This window comes from Prenolepis imparis, unplaced genomic scaffold (assembly GCF_030444845.1).
Source record: "Prenolepis imparis isolate NDT839.2.m4 unplaced genomic scaffold, iyPreImpa1.0 SCAF_29, whole genome shotgun sequence".
In the NCBI taxonomy this organism is placed as follows: domain Eukaryota; kingdom Metazoa; phylum Arthropoda; class Insecta; order Hymenoptera; family Formicidae; genus Prenolepis; species Prenolepis imparis.
The window spans coordinates 56618-77705 of NW_028141187.1; the positions used below are offsets into that span (position 1 = coordinate 56618).

General features: G+C 38.9%; 3 protein-coding genes across 3 annotated transcripts; all 3 read right to left on the reverse strand.

Moving 5' to 3' along the window:
- Positions 1 to 13057: 13057 nt before the first annotated feature.
- On the reverse strand, positions 13058 to 13501 carry LOC145946923 (protein GVQW3-like). The gene has a single exon (XM_083056676.1). The coding sequence runs from the start codon at positions 13499 to 13501 to the stop codon at positions 13058 to 13060; it is 444 nt and encodes a 147-aa protein (XP_082912802.1).
- Positions 13502 to 16042: 2541 nt separating this feature from the next.
- On the reverse strand, positions 16043 to 16551 carry LOC145946930 (rab GTPase-activating protein 1-like). The gene is made up of 2 exons (XM_083056685.1): positions 16372 to 16551; positions 16043 to 16280 (listed from the first exon to the last, which is right to left on the reverse strand). The coding sequence occupies exons 1-2, from the start codon at positions 16522 to 16524 to the stop codon at positions 16047 to 16049; spliced, it is 387 nt and encodes a 128-aa protein (XP_082912811.1). The 5' UTR covers positions 16525 to 16551; the 3' UTR covers positions 16043 to 16046.
- A 1047-nt stretch (positions 16552 to 17598) lies between these two features.
- On the reverse strand, positions 17599 to 21057 carry LOC145946924 (uncharacterized). The gene has a single exon (XM_083056677.1). It carries the CDS (start codon positions 21055 to 21057, stop codon positions 17599 to 17601), a length of 3459 nt encoding a protein of 1152 aa, XP_082912803.1.
- Between the last annotated feature and the right edge of the window lie 31 nt (positions 21058 to 21088).

Below are 21088 nucleotides of genomic sequence, written 5' to 3' on the forward strand. Positions count from 1 at the left end.
CCCAAAAAGGTATAGAACAAGCGCCGATGATTAACAATTTTGTACCTTCGTTTATATAATTTTATTACGGAAGCGCCGATGTCCGGCTGCTCGAACTTGTCAACGGAGCGTTCTAGAGTTCATTAAAACTATGTTTTTCATTTTATGGACATTTTATCATTAGGAAAGGAATGAAGATTTTAAGCCGACGCTGCGACGAACATGTCAAACGTGATTTAATAGGCCTCTACCTATTTGCGTTGACGTTCGGCAGCTTTGTACCCGCGCGGAAAATCTCCCATAAAAACGAGAGCGAAACATTTTTCTTAATATTTTTTAAGGAAGAATGCAACGTATCGGCGCCAACGTTCGGCTGCTTTGTACCCTCGCAGAAAATCGGTCGTAAACGAGAGCGAAACATCTTCCTAAATATCTTTTTAAGGAAGAATTGCGATAATTTTGAGAGGGACGGGGGTTGAAACTTATGGAGAGAGTCTGTCTCCGCGTCAAAAAGTCTTTAGTATTCGTATAGCACAGATCAGAGTAAAAGAAATGGATGAAGATATTATTATGATTGAGGATAGTGATAATGACGAGGAAGTAATGATAGTCGAAGAAATTAATAATAGAATTGTAAATGTGATAAATGAATCTGATGATGAAGAAGTGATAGAGCCTCTTGAAGACTCTGATTATAATAGTGATGATTGTGAAGACTTTGCCGAAACAACTATACAATTTGTGGCACCGGTTGAGATGCTTACTATAAATGCATCGTTGAAAATGTGCGTTTTAAATTTGTTTTATGTACCTTGGGATAATATTAAACTGTGCACTAGCTGCTTTATAAGAAATGTGGAACTATTTGTGTTGTACGACAACATTATACGAGAATGTTTAACATAATAGAACAAGAATTGTGCAGCGTTTGTCGTGCCCCGCTATGTATGATATTTAGCCGGAACATGTGCTCGGTGTGTACGCATTGTAAGTATCAGTTTCTTATTTTTTTTAAATATATTCTAAAATAAATTATAAATTATTAAAATAATTAATAAAAATTTTTTGTTATGCAGGAGTCTCCGCCCAGCCGTCGCCTCCGCTTCTCACAGCACCTAGCATTCGGCCGCCTCACCGCCTCGCATCCACAATCGTCGGCTTTACCATAGCCACCTCCACCACCGACAATTTCTATATATTATGATATTCATTTATATTTTCATCTTTATATTTTCATCTTTATATTCTTATCTTTATATTCATTTATATATATTTTTAAAAATTTTATATCCATTTTATATTCACATTTATATATTCACATTTATATACATTTATATACATTTATATCCATTTATATTCTTTTAAACACACACACACACACACACACACAAATGTATAATACACATTTATTCATAATTAAAAATAATTAATATTAAATTAATATATTCATTTTAAAAATTCCTCTTCTTTTCCTTCACTGCGTCATCTCTCGCATGCGCCTCTCGCTATCTCTGTCTCTCGCGTTCACCTCGCGCTCTCTCTTTCTCTCCTAAGCGCTATCTCTCTAGCAGTCCCTAACCTCGCGTCATCTCTCTCTCTCTCTCTCTCTCTCTCTCTCTCTCTCTCTCTCTCTCTCTCTCTCTCTCTCTCTCTCTCTCTCTCTCTCTCTCTCTCTCTCTCCTCGCCGCAACATCTCTCTCCTTCACGTTCGCCTCACACCCTCTCTTTCTCTCGCGTTCACCTCGCGCTCTCTCTTTCTCTCCTAAGCGCTACCTTTCTCGCAGTCCCTAGCCTCTCGGTCCCTAGCCTCGCGGTCCCTAGCCTCGCGATCCCTAGCCTCTCAGTCCCTAGTCTCGCGATCCCTAGCCTCTCAGTCTCTAGCGTCACGTTCCCCCTTCTTCGCATGACGTCATCCCCGCAAGGACTTTACAACGAGCTACGTATGAGAGCTGAGACTGGTTACGGGTGGGAGAAAGATGGAGAATGGAAATGCATGCAAAAATTACATCATAATTTAGACTTTAAAAACTCTTTATTTATATTTTTTTTCTTACATATTATGGTGTTACGTCCTGGCCTGCACGAAGGAAAGGCCGCTCGAAGGTCGTAACAGCGTTTTCCCGAAATCGGAGTGATTTCGGGTCGAACGGACTGTCTGGCCCTTTTGCAGGTCAACGACTGGATAGTCGCTTTTACCTGGCTTATTTCAGGGGTCCGTTCGTCGGTCCTTTTCGGTAAGGGAATTAAATCCCTTTTACGCGGGATAGGACCTTGTGCGATCTCGGGAGATATATGAAGGAACGCAGGGGTTTAAATAAGACTTTAAATTCGCGTAATGTAAATAATTATCATTTATTCAAAAAAAATAAAATCTTAATAATATTCGGAGAATTAGACATTTGAATTTGTGGACATGTATAAACAATTATATATATGTGTGTTTGTAATGTTGATGTGCTATGAGGCGGTTGAGGATTCGCGTTGGCTTTTAATCGTCCCGTTTCAATCGGAGAGCGCGTTTCAATGCTCGACGGGCAGCGATTTCCACTACTTATTAAGTTTAGTCGCGATTCCGGGGATTTATTCACTTCCGTGATCGTAGAAGAATGAAAGTACTCACTGTTGGCTGTATATTATTTGGTGAGCGGATTGGCAGCTATAGGTTGATCCTCAGGATCGATGATTCCTTCGAGTGGTGTGGGCGAAGGTGTAGGTTGACTGATAGCTGGTTGTTGAGCCTCGATGGTCACAATGTATGTTTAATGCGAGGATCCAGAAGTGTGTAACTGCCACAATGTAGGCGGAATTAATAGAGCGTTCTTGGAAGATTTGCTGCTTTTATACTATTCGTCTACCCTTCCTATAGGGCAAAGGGCGTCTTCTTTTCTTGTGACTCATAGTCATACGTTCGGTGTTTTAATCCCCTTTGCGCAACGTATTGCTTCCTTGTATGAAGAGTTCTTTCCTAATTCCGATCTTTGGTCTACTGATAGCGTGTGTCGATCGCGATATTTCAACATTACCTATGACTTATTGATCAAAGTGTAGGTTTCGTAATCTCACCGATCGAGTTGTTTCACAATCACTGTCTTTCTCCGTTTAATTCTTATAACTAATTTCGGTCTTATAATTAATATGTTCGCGGAACGTGAATCTGCGTAAATCGGGGAGGAGAAAAGAATCGTGCAGTCCACAGGACGTAACAATGGACTAAAAATTAAAGCTGCCAGCTCACAATCGATGAGTTGATGTTTATTGAAGGCGTCGCTAGCGCGTATTACATTTGATACTTCTTTAGGATTCTCGTTACATTGGACGCGATATTTGAAAATTGTGTAAATTTAACGTCGACTGTCTCGGTAATTTTAACCAATCGATCAAAAGATACATCAATGCATGGATCGAGATCGAACATACGGTGTAACGTCGATTCGATCATCATCATGCATACATTTGAAGATTCGAGACTTATGAGTTTGGCGTTGTTAATCGTATGAACTCGCATTGTTAGCGGTCCAACGCTTATAAAACTGTGAACATCATTAGAGTCGTTCCGATGAAAATTTTAAAGTATCATCGAATATGAAATTTTTATGCTTTTATTCCATATATTCCTACAATTTTTTTTGAAGATCTTATATTGAAAATTATTGTACGGAATTCACAAATTTGACATAATAACTTTATAAAAGCGTATTTATTTCGTTTTTAAATCAGATTTTTTTTTATGCAAAGAATAATATTATAAAATCGTAAATCCCCTTACTAATCTTGATCATTGAATAAATCTCACCATTTATCTACATTTCCCTTCAATCAGAAATTTATATAAATTTAAAATCATACTATATTATCGTATGCAATTAATTACAATTGCGATTTAGTGCGATTATTTATATTTATAATAAAAAATGGAAAAATGTTTATATTTGTTTTATTTGAATATAAATGCATAACGAGAAGACTAGAGGAGACCGGGGCTAGTAGGTTCAGTTCAAAGATATTATAAAATACCTCTTTTGTTATAAAATATATATTTTTTTTTGTTTTGAACACGCGTTTAGATTGGTCATCACTAATTAAATAAAAATATATTATATAACTAATTTTTATCAGCTCTATATTGATGTTTTATTTCTTCTAATATAACAATATTGATATGTGTGCAATTGAAAACTATTAAAATCATCAAAAAAGCCCGATCTCTAAAAGTTAATAAATTATATAATTTTTTCCGTGATTCACATATATGGCACCACTGTGCGACATCTCTCTCGCGCTATCTCTCGTAAACACCTCACGCTCTCTCTCTCTCTCTCTTTTAAGCATTCTCATGGTCCTTTCCGCAGGTATAAACAAAACAGCGTATGGCGTATAGCATTACGGTGAGCGCTGATGTCCAACCGCTCGAATTTATAAACAGATATTTATTACTACGATTTATCTGAGGGGATGGGGCTGAAGCTTATGGAGAGAGGGTCTGTCTCTGCGATGTTCATCACAAAGTTTAAAGCAGTCGCTGAGCTAAGTATCGCTAAGTGTCATCGAGCTAAGTTATTAAGTGCAGTGCAAAATGCCTTTTGGATCGGGAGACATTTTGGGCCCAAATTTTTTTTTAACAAGAATATCCTTAGGACTTCATGAAATAATAGACATAATATCTTGGAAGACCCACCTGCTAGAAAATTTATTGAGGACTCTGTTCCTTATATTCACAATGCCGGTAAGTTTTTATTATTATATAATAAATTTGTTTATTAATATTATCTACCAAATTTGTCGATTTTCAGAAAATAACCGAGGAATCCATCCAAATCGGTGGATACCTTAATCATCGGCATATAGAACAAGTACGAAATTATCGGTGGTGCGATCGGCGGGAATTGGCCGAGCTATGGGACGACGCGGAGGGGATCGTGGAATGGGCACAGGATTACTAGTGAGATGACGTCTTCTGCCTCAGAAAATTGTTCGGCGAGGAATCATATCCTCCCGAACCTGTCAGGGAGGAATTATGGGTCTAGTGAGTATCTCTTTTTAATTTTAAATATTATTAAAATAATAAAATAATTAATAAAAATTTTAAATTTTTTAAGTTGTTTTTATATCGCTAGTACAATAATCAAAGGGGTAGTTGTAAATTAATCGACCAAACTAGCCAAAATTTGTTTATTTAATAGAAGTTACAACGCTTCGACCATATGGTTGTGGTCCTTTTCAAGTATAAACTGAAATAATAATTAATTTAAAAAAAACGGTTTGAATACAAAAAACAGTAATATACATAAATGGATTTGCTATAAAATTTTGAATACATACGTTCTTATTGAAACACTTCACAAATTTAAGTTAAAACAAATCATTAACATCTTGTTGAATTTTAAAGAGAGAGAAACATTGTATCAGTATGAAACTTTGTCAGTGACTGAAATATAAAAATAGGAAACCAAGCTAAACGACCTTTATTATTTTGTCATAGATTTTATTTAAGCTATCTGTGTCCTTTTGTAGGTTGATTGTATTATTGAATTTTTTAATATACAACATTTCCGCGATTTCTCTCTTTTTCACATATTTCTCATTATATAATATATTAGGTTTTGTCCAAATCAAATTCATGTCCGAATTCCAATTTATGTTTACTTATAACGGAATGATTGGTTTCATGCAATTTTATATTGTTAAAATGCTCTTTCACTCGAGTACGTAAGCGCCTTTTTGTTTGGCCGATATATGACGCATTACAGTTTTTGCAATCTAATTTATATACAACATTAGTTCTCTGATCATTATGTAAACTATCTTTACCACGTTTAATCAATGTATTTAGCTTTTTTTTTTTGGTTATTTTATAGACGTTGAAGCCCATGCCACGCATAACACGACATAGATCATAACTCACATCTTTAGCATATGGCAATGAAATAAAAGATGTTCTGTCAGATTGTCCACTATTCATATCACAATCATTAATGTGATTACGAATTTTTTATACATTAATTCTTTTTTGTATATGTCGTTTGATGATGTGTTTAGGTTAAACAATTATTAAGTAAGATATCATTCACCATCTCAATGTTTTTATGATGGAAAATGTCATTGGATAGTAGAATGACATGATCAACCAGATTATAAATAGTATTAATTTTATATTTTAAAGGGTGGTTAGAAAAAAAAAGTTTATATATCTTCCAGAACATGTAGGTTTCCTGTACCAATTAGTAATGAGTCTATTGTCTGAACGAATGATCGTTGTATTTAGGAAATTAATGGAAGAACTGACTTCAATTTCATATGTGAAATTTAAGCGTTGGTGGTAATTATTAAAAGTCATTAATATCTCATCTATTTTTGTACGTGGCAATATAGCAAAAAAGTCGTCTACATATCTATAATATATGGGGACAGTGAAACTTAACAAACTTAAACATTGTGTCTCCAAATCATCCATCACAATATCTGCTATGATAGGTGATAAAAGAGAACCCATCGGGCTGCCAAATATTTGTTCATAAAACTGACCATTGAAGCTGAAACTAGTTGAATCTAAAATCAATTCTATTGAATGTAAAAATTGAGCTAAATTGAAATTTGTGTTCTTAGCAATGTCAATCCAACGTTTTTTAACGGCATTTAAAACCAACTCTTTAGGAATATTTGTGAATAATGAACTAACATCTAAAGATATCATTATATCATTATCATTAATAAAAGTATCTTTAATATTTTTAACGTTTATCGCTCGTTTATCGCAGTCTGTAACCTTAACTCAGAAACGACTACGAACGGCTCAGAAACGGCTTCGAACGAGTCAGAAACGGCTTTGAACGGGTCAGAAACGACTACGAACGGCTCAGAAACGGCTCAGAAACGGCTTTGAACGAGTCAGAAACGGCTTTGAACGGGTCAGAAACGACTACGAACGGCTCAAGAACGGCAACGAACGGGTCAAAAACGACTCAGAAACAGCTTTGAACGGGTCAGAAACGGCTTTGAACGGGTCAGAAACGACTACGAACGGCTCAGAAACGGCTTTGAACGGGTCAGAAACGACTACGAACGGCTCAGAAACGGCTTTGAACGGGTCAGAAACAGCTTCAAGCGGGCCTGAAACGGCTTCGAACGGGTCAAGAATAACTATCTTACGGTAGCGGACGATAAAGAACGGCTATTGAAGAATGACAACAGGAAATGAATGATAAAACGAACAACAAACGGCAATCGGGAAAACCGATGAAGCAAAGAAGCAACATAGTTTGGAGATACGGCAGTTTGTGAACGAACTGCACGCTCCGGCGAGAAAAAAATTTTCCCCGAAGATATCGTCGAGATGCGTCCGTATTCTCTTTTCAATAGAGGTTACCACTCAAGAGTAAAGACAAAAGCGAGAATACGAACGCATCTCGACGATATCTTCGGGGAAAATTTTTTTCTCGCCGGAGCGTGCAGTTCGTTCACAAACTGCCGTATCTCCAAACTATGTTGCTTCTTTGCTTCATCGGTTTTCCCGATTGCCGTTTGTTGTTCGTTTTATCATTCATTTCCTGTTGTCATTCTTCAATAGCCGTTCTTTATCGTCCGCTAAGATAGTTATTCTTGACCCGTTCGAAGCCGTTTCAGGCCCGCTTGAAGCTGTTTCTGACCCGTTCAAAGCCGTTTCTGAGCCGTTCGTAGTCGTTTCTGACCCGTTCAAAGCCGTTTCTGAGCCGTTCGTAGTCGTTTCTGACCCGTTCAAACTTTTTAATTTGGTTTAACGTCATCGGAAACTCAATGTCCTGAAGATTTAACACTGTCGTGTAATGGGGATATGAAAATTCTCGTTCCACATGTCTTTCTGCGGGGTACAGAGCGGCCACCACTGACCATGCGAAACATGCATTGTCCGTTGATCGCACGTTCACCACTGCTCTCTTCGTCATAATTTCTCGCGGTAAGTTTAGATAACACCCCGCGCGCATAGGATTGCACTTGTTGACGTTGACCGTAAGAACAAGGATTCGTGACAATGCCCATCCGCTATCACGTTCCTGAAACTCTTCGAGAGACGCCAATGTGGATTCGATGACATGCCGCTCATACCACTCGTGTAAATCGGACGTGCGAAAGAGTTCATAATTTCGCGTGTTAATGCTTTTGTTGGAGCGCATATCACCTGTCACAAACTCACCGTTGAACACGGTATTTACTTTTGCACAGTTGTGTATTTTTATAACATCTTGCACTTGCTCAAGAACTACACTACTAGCGTCTTCCAAAAATTGTCGCGGTTCGATATAGTCTGCGTTAATCACCGCACCTGTCAGTATCCGATTTTCGAACGCGGTATCGATCTCTCGCCAAACGAGTCTTCCCGTGTTATTATCGCCACTGTAATTACCGCCACTGTAATTACCACCACTGGGTATAAACTGTCTCTGCAATCGAGTCTTTGCACCCTCGAGTCGCGCGATTCTAGCAACCAAAGATTGTCTATATCCAATGGAGAGTCGCGGACGCTTGACACGACTGCGTTCTTCGAGCAGTTTGATAAAGTCCTCGCAGCGCAGCGCCCATTCAAAATATTCGCCCAAGGTGGTGATTTGATGGGACCGCTCCAACAGGTCGCGTTCGTTCTGCTCGATGTTTTCCATTATTTCTTTTATTCACTATTATACCACTAATACTTCTAATACAAGAAAGTAACCACTAAACTTTTTTCACCGCTGCATCTATGCGCTTTCAAATCGTACTATGGTTTGACGCGCTCTCATCCTCCTTATATATATATTTCACCTAATTCTATCTTCTTTTCTAACATTTGGCGTATCTCAAAAGATAGTTTCCCGAGATATCGGTTTTATGGATAGAGGAGTAAGGACACAAGCTGCCGAACGTTGGCACCGATACGTTGCATTCTTCCTTAAAAAATATTAAGAAAAATGTTTCGCTCTCGTTTTTATGGGAGATTTTCCGCGAGGGTACAAGCTGCCGAACGTCAACGCTTTTACATTTGCACCCCTATAAATAATGTTTGACATGTTCGTCGCAGCGTCGGCTTAAAATCTTCATTCCTTTCCTAATGATAAAATGTCCATAAAATGAAAAACATAGTTTTAATGAACTCTAGAACGCTCCGTTGACGAGCAGCCGGACATCGGCGCTTCCGTAATAAAATTATATTAACGAGGGTACAAAATTGTTAATCATCGGCGCTTGTTCTATACCTTTTTGGGGAAAATGTCTAAGAACCCTCATAAAAAAGTCGTAAAGATACCATCTACAAATATTGCACTCATACGTAGCTCGTTGCACGGTCCTTGTGGGGGATGACGTCATGCGGGGAAGGGGGAACGTGACGCTAGAGACTGAGAGGCTAGGGATCGCGAGACTAGGGACTGAGAGGCTAGGGATCGCGAGGCTAGGGACCGAGAGGCTAGGGACTGCGAGAGAGGTAGCGCTTAGGAGAGAAAGAGAGAGCGCGAGGTGAACGCGAGAGAAAGAGAGGGTGTGAGGCGAACGTGAAGGAGAGAGATGTTGCGGCGAGGAGAGAGAGAGAGAGAGAGATGACGCGAGGTTAGGGACTGCTAGAGATAGCGCTTAGGAGAGAAAGAGAGAGCGCGAGGTGAACGCGAGAGACAGAGATAGCGAGAGGCGCATGCGAGAGATGACGCAGTGAAGGAAAAGAAGAGGAATTTTTAAAATGAATATATTAATTTAATATTAATTATTTTTAATTATGAATAAATGTGTATTATACATTTGTGTGTGTGTGTGTGTGTGTGTGTGTGTGTGTGTGTGTGTGTGTGTGTGTGTGTGTTTAAAAGAATATAAATGGATATAAATGTATATAAATGTGAATATATAAATGTGAATATATAAATGTGAATATAAAATGGATATAAAATTTTAAAAAATATATATAAATGAATATAAAGATAAGAATATAAAGATGAAAATATAAAGATGAAAATATAAATGAATATCATAATATATAAAAATTGTCGGTGATGGAGGTGACTATGGTAAAGCCGACGATTGTGGATGCGAGGCGGTGAGGCAGCCGAATGCTAGGTGCTGTGAGAAGCGGAGGCGACGGCTGGGCGGGGACTCCTGCATAACAGAAAATTTTTATTAATTATTTTAATAATTTATAATTAAAAGAAATACTTACTAGTTCCAATTTTCCACCACAGGTTCTGGTGGATATGGCTCTAGACCAAACAGTTCCCGAAGAGCATACATGTTCTCCCATAGCCAACTGTTATTGGCATCCATTTCCCGCGCCTCTGCAGTTTCGCACCACATTTCTGCAAACATTTGTCGATGTTCCCACCTCAGCATTCTCACCCATTCTCGTTCAGTTAAACCTTGCTCCACCACGTGTTGCGGCCGTAAATTTTGCACAATGTTATAGATCATCTGAAAAATATGAATATTTAATATATATATCTAAACATATTGCAATATTCTGTACAATAGTTTTAAATAAATTGTACAACTTACTATTTCGGGGAGCGTACGGCGCAGAAAACCTCCAGTCATTTTTTTCACTATTTTTTTACACTCACTTCGCTCGGCGACTGTTCGAGACTTTTTGATGTGGAGACAGACTCTCTCTCCATAAGCTTCAACCCCCGTCCCTCTCAAAATTATTGCAATTCTTCCTTAAAAGATATTTAGGAAAATGTTTCGCTCTCGTTTACGACCGATTTTCCGCGAGGGTACAAGCTGCCGAACGTCAACGCTTTTACATTTGCACCCCTATAAATAACGTTTGACATGTTCGTCGCAGCGTCGGCTTAAAATCTTCATTCCTTTCCTAATGATAAAATGTCCATAAAATGAAAAACAGTTTTATGGCTTCGGGTAGCCATAAATCACAAAGATAATCAGTTGCCGAACATGCTTAGACTCCCCCCCCTCCCCCCTCCTTTGTTCGAAACATCTCCTCCACCCGCGTGACGTCAGCCCCCGCGCCTACGAGATACCCCCGCCCCACGTGACGTCATACCCCTCGCCCCGGAGAACCCCCCGCGCCCCGCACCCCCCTCAGAGGACCTGGGTTAGAACTCTCATAGTATTCCTACTGCCGAGCATCGCGGAAGCGCCGAGACTCGGCATTTTGGAATTGATCGAGGTGGAAAATGGTGATTTGGCGAACAATAACAGAGATGATGAGGGTAATAACATGATAGCTGTGGGTGCCGACGATATCGAAAACTTGCAACCGCTCATCGATGTATCTCGAGAATGAAAACGATATTTATGTAATACAAAACGGCTTTCCTATATGGTTATTGAGATTATTGGACATGGCCAATCCGCTTGAATTTGATATGCAAGCTCGGCAAAATTTGAGGGACCTCGAAGATGAAGTTGCAGGTAACTATGTGTTCTCCTTATCTTTTTGCACTGTTTGCATAGGCAAAAAATATATTTTTAAATTTTATATTTATAATTGTAATATTTAAATAATTTTAATGTTTATTAAAAAGTATTATAATATTATTACTAGATGATGCTAACTACGTGGGTCGTGACGAAGGTTTCGATAGCAATTCTTCCGAGAATGAGAGCGATATATAAATGATTACAAGCACAAAGAACAAAAAACTTTACTTACTTGGGACGTGAAAGGGAGAATGTGATGCGTGTGATATAATTAAGATATTTAAATATAATCGTACATATCAATCTTTGACGTTCCCAACAAAGTCTACAAGATATAGATTTGGAGGGTAAAGTTCTATACATTGGAGAACATTCTTGCTTATATTTGATATCTGATGAAAAATTTTGCATTTTACATTAGAATATTTGATATGAAAACAACATTTTTTTAATTTAAATTTAAATGCTTAAATCATGTTGATATTTAACTACCTCTATATTTATTTTTATTTTTTATGGCGTTATGAAATTATAATATTTTGAACCTATGTGTAACGTTTTATGTAACAGCAAGGAAAATCTGATTATTAAGTAGAAACATATTTTTCTCTTTCTTTATATTTGATTAAGTATAACTTATAATTTCTATTTTTATATTGTAAATCAAACATTGCGTTTTATGTTATTCATCTCTCTCAAACTTAAGGAACGGATTGCAAGAAGTTTTTCAAATTGTAGCTTTATATCATATAAATATATCTCAGCTTCTCTATTTCATAGAAAAGATCAAACATTCTTGTTAATAGTAAAAATTTCAAGAGATTTGATCTTTTAACATATATATACATTTACATATCACATGCATATACATACATATATATATATATTTTCTTACGATTCTATATTTTCATTAATTGTTTATTGAATGTCAAAAGTTTTCAATGCAATAGTTTAGATCTTAATGTAATATTGATGAAAGTTCATAAATATGTTAAGTTTCGATAAGTGTAACACACATATATATGTATATATACATATATAAACCTATAATATAACATATATATATAATATATACAATATATATGTAAATTTGTATATATATATATATATATATACGAGGGGTGTATGATAAGTACCCGTGTTAGGGAAGAAAACGCATTAAAAAAAATTTTTTTTTATTTATTTTTCAACACAGTCTCCTTTTAGTTCAATACATTTAGTCCACCGATATTCCAACTTTTTTAAGCCATTCAAAAAATATGATTTTTCGAACTCCGCAAAATAGGCTTCTGTTTCCGCGATAACTTCTTCGTTTGACGTGAACCGCTTTCCGCCAAGCCATTTTTTCATGTTTGGAAACAAAAAAAAGTCACAGGGGGCCAAATCGGGGGAATATGGTGGATGAGGTAGCAATTCATAGCGTAATTCGACCAGTTTTGCTGTAGCGATTGCGGACGAGTGAGCTGGTGCGTTGTCGTGGTGAAAGAGCACTTTCTTCTTCGCCAAATGGGGCCGTTTTCTTCTCAATTCAGCGTCGAATCGGCCCAATAAATCAGCATAGTACTGCCCCGTAATTGTCCTTCCCTTCTCCAAATAGTCGGTGAAGATGATGCCTCGCGAATCCCAAAAAACGGTGGCCATGACCTTTCCGGCCGATGGAACCGTTTTTGCCTTCTTTGGAGCAGGTTCGCCGGGTGAAGTCCACTGTTTAGACTGTTCTTTCGATTCTGGCGTGATGGATCCATGTTTCGTCAATAGTTATGAAACGCCGCAGAAACTCTTTCGGATTGCGCTTAAACATGTCCAAACAGTACTCTGAAGTTGTCATGCGGTTCCGTTTTTGTTCCACTGTGAGCAAACGCGGCACCCATCTCGCCGATAGCTTTCTCATGCCCAATTTTTCGTGTAAGATATTTTGTACGCGTTCAATTGAGATGCCTACAATGTCAGCAATCTCTCTGATCTTCACTCGGCGGTCTGTTAACACGATATCATGGATTTTGTTGACCATATCCTCCGTAGTCACCACAATCGGACGGCCTGGACGCTCTTCATCAAAAACGGATGTTCGGCCTCGCTTGAATTCATTAAACCAATATCTGATGGTAGTCATCGAAGGTGCATGATCCTTATAAACGGCATGCAACTGCATTTTGATTTCCTCACACGTCTTCCCATCCAAAAAAAGGAATCGAATCACTGACCGATATTGCTCTTTTTCCATGATTGCAAACAAATACAAACTTGCCCAATTTTAACAGCTTTAAAACAAAATCTATTCGATAAATATGTCTGAAATTTTGACAGGCGACAGTTGAAAGATGAAATTAAACAATAGTATACAGATTTTGAGTCAGTGGCGCTATCAGTCGTTAAACACGAGTACTTATCATACATCCCTCGTATATATATGATATCTGGTACATTATATTATCACAAATGTGTGATATATTATGAATATTGAGTTGTTTTGTGATTATTTAACTACAATTTTCTTAAAACTTCCTAAGACTGAGACTGCATAGAATTATGTTCGCGCTCGTGCTTTGGGTAAATAAAATTGATGTAAAATCTGATAGTAGATATAATGTTCTCGATATATTTTGACCTAATACAGAAAAGCATGTACATATTGTATGGCATAAAAGTTATGAACTTCTTAATATTAAATATTTTACATGAAGACGTGCGATATCTTCCTTTATTTCAATAATAATATTGTTGAATGAAATTACAGGGTATACAGTGTGTATGTGTGGTTTATGTAAGATTAGCCTACAATTTTACATAATTCTGTTAACAGACCATTTCGACTGTTTTGTAGTATTTACAGAAATAAAGACTTTCATTTTTTGAGTGATATAACTGGTTATTCGCTAGAGTACAAGCAAAACGTGACATAAACTTTACTTGCAATCGTGTACACAGTTTTCCTTAATTTTATCGCATTTTAATAAATTCCTTTTTTAATCGAGAAATTAAATAAACATGAATCGTGTTTCAAATAAATCGAATTGTATAACTCAATGGCATAAATGCCATAAATGAATATGTTTGTAGAATTATAGACAATTTTAGTAATATTTCGTTGCGCGTAACAGTTTCTTTTTTAATTTTTTAAATGCAATTATACATAAATAAATATATATCATATTTGAGTAAATGGCTTACAAAGTTAAGTTTGATAGTCAAGAATGTGCTATAGGGATATATTAGCAAATTTATTGTTAAAACACTTATAATACTACATAAAATTACATATATTTGACAGAATTGCGCTTTTAAATAGTGCCTTAATGCCAGTAAGCTCTATGGCTTTTAATAGTGTGTTTGTTTCTTGCTATCAATTTTGTCAAAACAAAGTGCAAATTGCAACTAAACAAAATTCTGAGTATCTCGCATTTATTTGTTATATTTTTTTACACGCATAATCTATTTTGCTATATTTGTATGATTAATGTCTCATTACGGAACTAGAGATAAAATATATACGCTTCGCGCGAGTTTATCGGTGACGAAAATACATATAAAAAACTAAAACAGTGAAAACTTTTAATATCAATTCTAACACACTAATTGTGAATCAGTAAAAGTATCATAACTATACGTACGTATCATCATCAATTACGTCAGTTAAATTGAAATCATTGCAGAGAATAGCTGACTTAATAATAAACAGCAATAATGGAAGAAAACGCAACTTTGGAACACAATTTTGGAATGTTATATTAATCCGGATAAAATTAATTAAGAAAAAAAAGAATAACTCTTCATTGCTGTGTTACGCGATATAAATCTTGATTTATATTGTATATTGATATCGCGCATTTGTTGTGTTACTTGAAAGCACTACTGTATACACGGTAGAAGTTTCTACATTTTCTCCCTTTCATACTTACGACTAGTTTCGTACAAAACGCGGCATATATTACTTATTTTGTGTATTTTTTAACATTATAAATAATTTATGTTTGCGTACGTAATGCGATTCTTTTGGCGGTAAATTGTCGATTGTTAGTAGCCCGCGTAATAAGTGTAGTGTTATATCATTTTTTAAAAATTTTATCAAGCATAGAAAAGCTCGCGCACTGCTTTACATATGCTAAAAAAAAAAAATTAAATTAAATTAATATAAAATTAATATAAGCGTGTTTATACTCGTAGAGTATTGAAAGAAAAAGATCACAGAAATTAATCTAATTTTGAAGAACAAAAAATGTAACACCAATTTTCAATATATAATTATTAGCGATAAATAGGGCTGCCTGAAAAGCACTTTGACATGCGAAATATAGCGGAAAGTGACAGAGAATTACATCATCGACTTAACAGATCAAGTCGTATGTACATTACATGTAACTACGAATATACGTCATGTTCACGTATTTGTGCCTGGCATATTTGACTCCAACTCTTCCACTGGCATTTTGTCTATAATAAAAAATTAACGAATATAAATATGAAATATCGTTCATGCGAAAGAAAGAGAAAGAGAGATAGGAAGAATATTAAACAACATCAATGAGAAATATCGATGACTGTGTTTCTATAAAATATTTTTAAAAAATTTGAATACAGATAAAATGAGCTTCTCATTCGTACGATTGATATTTTATAAATATTACGTCTTATTTTAATATTATAAAGTTTTATTGTAAAAAAATTACTCTCTCTACTTTAAGGAAATGCTTACTGCATCACACAACTTCCTTGAGACTGTCCCGCGCGTCGCGGCTTCGAGAGTGTATCAGATGATGCAAATCGCCTCCGGGTGCGCTATCGCGTCTCAGATCTCTCAAAGCAGCCGGAGCCAGGACTTCCCTCTTGTTCGCTGCTTCCTTTATGCTGGACAAGGTTTTACTGAGCCACGGCCAGCTGTTTCGCGCGGCTTGCAGCTCGGAGGCAGTAGCGTGCAATTGATGCGTCAGATCCTGCATCGCAAACGCGATTTGTATCAAGGATTTCTATATCTTGCGATTTCGAAAAATTAATGTAACGCAAAAAAATATATATTCTTGTCACCTGATTTCGACACTCGGCCTCGACGTGAGCCAACTTGGTCTGCGCCAATTCCAATTCTAATTCGCGCACCCTTTCCTGCACTCTGTGAAGCATAGGATCTATTCGATTCTCCAAGGGATGCGCGATATCCGCTAATATATTGGACGAATCCATTATACATGTCCTGCATTTCTCACATTTTGAAACTTTCGCCTGAAACATCAGTTGTTTTATTTCTGTACACGAATAATATAACGCAAATTGAATCATAGGATGAATCGTAACGCACTCGTAATTCGCTCAACGTTGTCTTTGCGGCATTGTAATCGTCTTCAAAACGCTGACAGATCTGAAACAGTATAAATTGCGTTTCCTGCAGTTCTATGCAATTGAACTCATTTGAAATCTTACTATGTGGAATCAAAAAATGTTTGGCAAATACCTGCTTGTAGTAGAGAATGCGTTATAAAATATTCCATAATAATTATAATAATAATGTTAGGGGAGGGTATCTACAATTCTCCCCTTTGCGAATCTTGCGAATGATAGCGAACGTTTTATGAGACGAAACGATACGAAAGCGACGCGAATGCTTTACATAAAACGATAATTACGCAAAGCCGCGTGGATAGCGAGATTAAACCAATACATATGCGATTAATGAGCAAAGGTAAGCGACTCACCGTGCGATGCGTGCCTCGTGCTTCTCAAGCAGATCCTCCACAGCTTTTCCGTGCAGCATGCAGTGAGCGTTAAGCGATAAAGCAGTGTAAGTAAGAGAGAGAGAGAGAGATAAGCATGCCGAATGCAGTTCCTTCCATCCATGCAATTTCAACTCCTGCAAAGGGATGAAGTCTCCTCTCTTCCAGTGAGGTATGAGCAACCAGTCGTGTAGATACTGAGCCAGTATTCGAACAAGTGTTCCGGAGCGGATCTCGTGAGCCAGTGTCCGAGCCTTCTTCCTGTAAGGCACGGCAAGCGAGTAGTGTGCTCCCACACTCAATAATTTGGATCGATGGATAGCGATGGCAGCACCGTTTAGTTAATCGATTACCTTTGGGCTCCGATTCGCTATCCATCGGCAATACGTTACAATAAAGTCAAAATAATTTACAATAAGCATTCGAAACGACAAACATGTTAAAGAAAATATAACTAGCGCGATAACAATAATAGACAAACTAACATACGACACGAACAATTGGTGAGCGCCAAACATACCGCCCACCAAATATATATATATTTTCATTAATTATCTGGTGGACTGCCCTTCGGCAATGGGCAGAGCTTCACCAAAGGACGTGTTAATGAGCCATTCGTTGTTTTTACGGTGGCTACTCGCGGAACTCCGTCACGACCGGGATGCAATTCTGTGATGCGTCCTCGCTTCCAATGCAAAGGAGGGACGTTATCCTCTTTCACCAAGACCAACGAACCCTTCTCGATCGGATCGATTTGATTGAGCCATTTTGGACGTTGCTGCAGGGTATAAAGATACTCCTGATGCCAACGCTTCCAAAAGTCCTGATGCATTCGCTGCGCCAGTTGCCATCTATCCAGTCGATTCATCGGCACCAAGGTCAAATCAGGACTCGGAATGGACACGAGTGGTTCCATGGTGATGAAGTGACCCGGCGAAAGTACTGTGAGATCGTTCGGATCGGAAGTCATAGGACAGAGGGGCCTTGAATTCAACACGGCCTCTATCTGAGCGAGCACCGTACTAAATTCCTCGATCGTGAGGATTTGATCGCCTACTACCCGTTTGAGATGGGTCTTCATCGATTTCACTCCCGACTCCCACAGTCCTCCAAAATGAGGCGCGGATGGAGGATTGAAAGACCATCTTATTTTCTCGGTCTCTGAAGCGAACCGCATGTGATCGACCAGCTCTCGATGCGCACCAACAAAATTAGTTCCGCAGTCGCTAAACAGTAACGAGCATCTTCCTCGCCTGGCCACGAATCGGCGCAAGGCTGCTAAAAAGGAATCCGTGGATAACGAGAAAGCTATTTCCAAATGAATAGCCTTGATCGTGAAGCAAACAAACAAGCAGACATAGACTTTGAAAGGTGTTATTCCGCGAGCACGACGATTAGTTACCAGGAAAGGTCCTGCATAATCAGTCCCGGTAACAGAAAAAGGTTTTTCCTGAATTACGCGCTCCGAAGGTAGATCAGCCATAGGCGGCTGCGCAAAACGAGGATTAGCGCGAAAGCACTTGTAGCACCGGGATAAAACGCGTTTTATCGCTCGATGTACTCCTAAAATCCAAAAGTGTTGCGCTGGCAAGTACTGCATCGCGCGTCGACCTGGATGTAAATGTACCTGATGAGTATGCTCAACGACGAGGTCCGTGAGCCTATGCTTGTTAGGTAACAACGCTGGATGTTTAGATTCATAGGGTAACACGGAATTTACGATCCGACCGCCCACCCTGAGAATCCCCGCGGTATCTATGAACGGTCCAAATTTATGCAAGGTCCTGGGAATTCTTTTGCCTCCTTTTATTCGAGAAATCTCCTCAGCGAAATGGCGTGTCTGTACTGATTTGACCAGGACAAGCAATGCCGAATGCATTTCCAACTGATCTACTGCTACAGAGGCTGAAACTGGCTTCCCTTTTGATTTAGCGATAAAGCGTAAACAATAAGCCGCTATTCTAGAAATTTTATTCAACGACGAGAAACGATCTAGTAACGACATGAGCTGATTCGAGTTTACGACACAAGCAAAGGTTAGAGTTCTGGCTTCTTCCTCCACCAGAATATTCGATTCGACAACGGATTCGAGGTTAGACTCGACAACAGATGCGGGTTTGGACGCGACGGCAGATTCAGAATGAGACTTGAAGTCCAACAACCAGTCAGGGCCATGCCACCACATAGCACAGTCCAGCAGCTCCTTCGGGTACAAACCCCGTGAGCAATGATCCGCCGGGTTAGACTTAGTGTCGACGTGCTCCCAGGACGAGATTTGTATCTTTTCTTGTATCCTGGCCACTCGATTATGTACGAACGTCTTCCATCGATGGGGAGCGGAACGTACCCACGAAAGCGCGACCATAGAATCGGACCAGGCATACACGCTGTCAAGTTTCAGATTATCCTTAAAGACTTGCTGGAGGTATGCGATCAGATCCGAGAGCAACACCGCTGCACAGAGCTCCAAACGAGGCAAGGTGATAGACTTAAGCGGAGCGACTTTAGATTTGGCACTAAGCAGCCGAATGGTTACGCCATCAAGCGCGACGATGCGCATGTAAACTACGGCTCCATAGCCTTGTTCACTAGCATCACAAAATCCATGTATCTCACGGCGAACTACGTTATTTCGAGCTAAAGAACGAGGGATGCGAAGCGAAGTTAAAACTGAGAGCTCAGACCTATACCTGTCCCAGCGCTGACACACCTCCAAGGGAGGTGTTGTGTCCCAATCTAGTTTCAAGGTCCACAAGAGTTGAATTAACCTCTTCGCTGCGAACGAGAGAGGCGTCAAGAAACCCAAGGGATCAAATATTCGAGCTAGTTCTGAGAGAATTGTACGCTTGGAACAATCTCTGTTCAACGTGTTGACTTGAAACCCGAAGCTATCTGAACTAGAGTACCAACGGAGTCCTAATATTTTGAGAAATTGATTCTCTTCTGATTCGAACGACATCATCGAGCTACTGCAGTACTGAGGATTCAAATCGGCTAACACTTCTGGATGGCTGCTTGCCCTCCATGATGGCCACTTCCTCAGTTCGAAACCGCCACTTTGAAGCAACAGCTGCAACTGATTCTGCAAATTGCGAGCCTCTTCCATTGAGTGTACACTAGTAACGATGTCGTGCACGTAGAGAGAAGACATGATCGTAGAAGACGCCATGGGACGACTATCTCTACCGTCCTTCGCTAGTTGGAGCAGACAACGAATTGCGAGATAAGGAGAAGGAGTGACCCCAAATGTTACCGTTTTCAACCGGTAATCGGTTATCTGATCCTCCTCGGAGAAGCGCCATACGATCCGTTGGTAGTCGCATTGGCCACGCTCGATCCATATTTGTCGAAACATCTGCTTGACATCCGCAGTTAGAGCCACGAATCCAAGCTGCAGCTTGGGTCCACTCAACAAGGTCTGATTCAATGACGATCCGTTGGTACACCTAGACGAAGCATCGAAAACGACACGTAACTTAGTGGTCTCACTGTCGAGTTTTATTACTCCATGATGGGGTAAATAATAAACCGGCCCGTCTGCTGGATAGGGCTGTTTAATTAACTCCATGTGACCACTGTCGAGATAATCTTGCATGAATTTGCAATAATCTGTTTTGAAGGTAACGTCCGCTTTGAAGCGGCGTTCGAGCGAGCGAAATCTATTAAGCGCGATTTGACGAGAGTCAACGAAACAAGGGAGATCCCTCGAAAAGGGATACGAGACTATAAAGCGACCTGAGTTCCCGCGACGAGTAGTCCGCTCGAACAATTCCTCACAGCGCCTATCGTTGTCAGAACTTGAAGTACAATCTGGAATTTCCTCCAATTGCCAGAATCTACTTAATGTGTCATCAATCGATTCTATGGTGGTTACACATGAACGCAGGTTTCTCGGAGAATGCGAGGAAACCGCGCCCATCAGAACCCACCCGAAAATAGTGTTGAAGGCATCCGGATCTCCGAAGCTTCCCTTACGACGGCCATCGCCAAGAATAGAGACGAACATTTCAGCTCCCAAGAGGATGTCGATTGAACAA

Bases quoted from the DNA above. Each gene is read 5' to 3' on its own strand.
- LOC145946930 (XM_083056685.1), bottom strand. From the start codon at position 16,524: ATGGATTCGTCCAATATATTAGCGGATATCGCGCATCCCTTGGAGAAT. The intron at 16,281-16,371 runs GTGACAAGAATA...TTTGCGATGCAG, and splicing joins AGGCCGAGTGTCGAAATCAG to GATCTGACGCATCAATTGCA.
- LOC145946924 (XM_083056677.1), bottom strand. From the start codon at position 21,057: ATGTTCGTCTCTATTCTTGGCGATGGCCGTCGTAAGGGAAGCTTCGGA.
- LOC145946923 (XM_083056676.1), bottom strand. From the start codon at position 13,501: ATGCAGTTGCATGCCGTTTATAAGGATCATGCACCTTCGATGACTACC.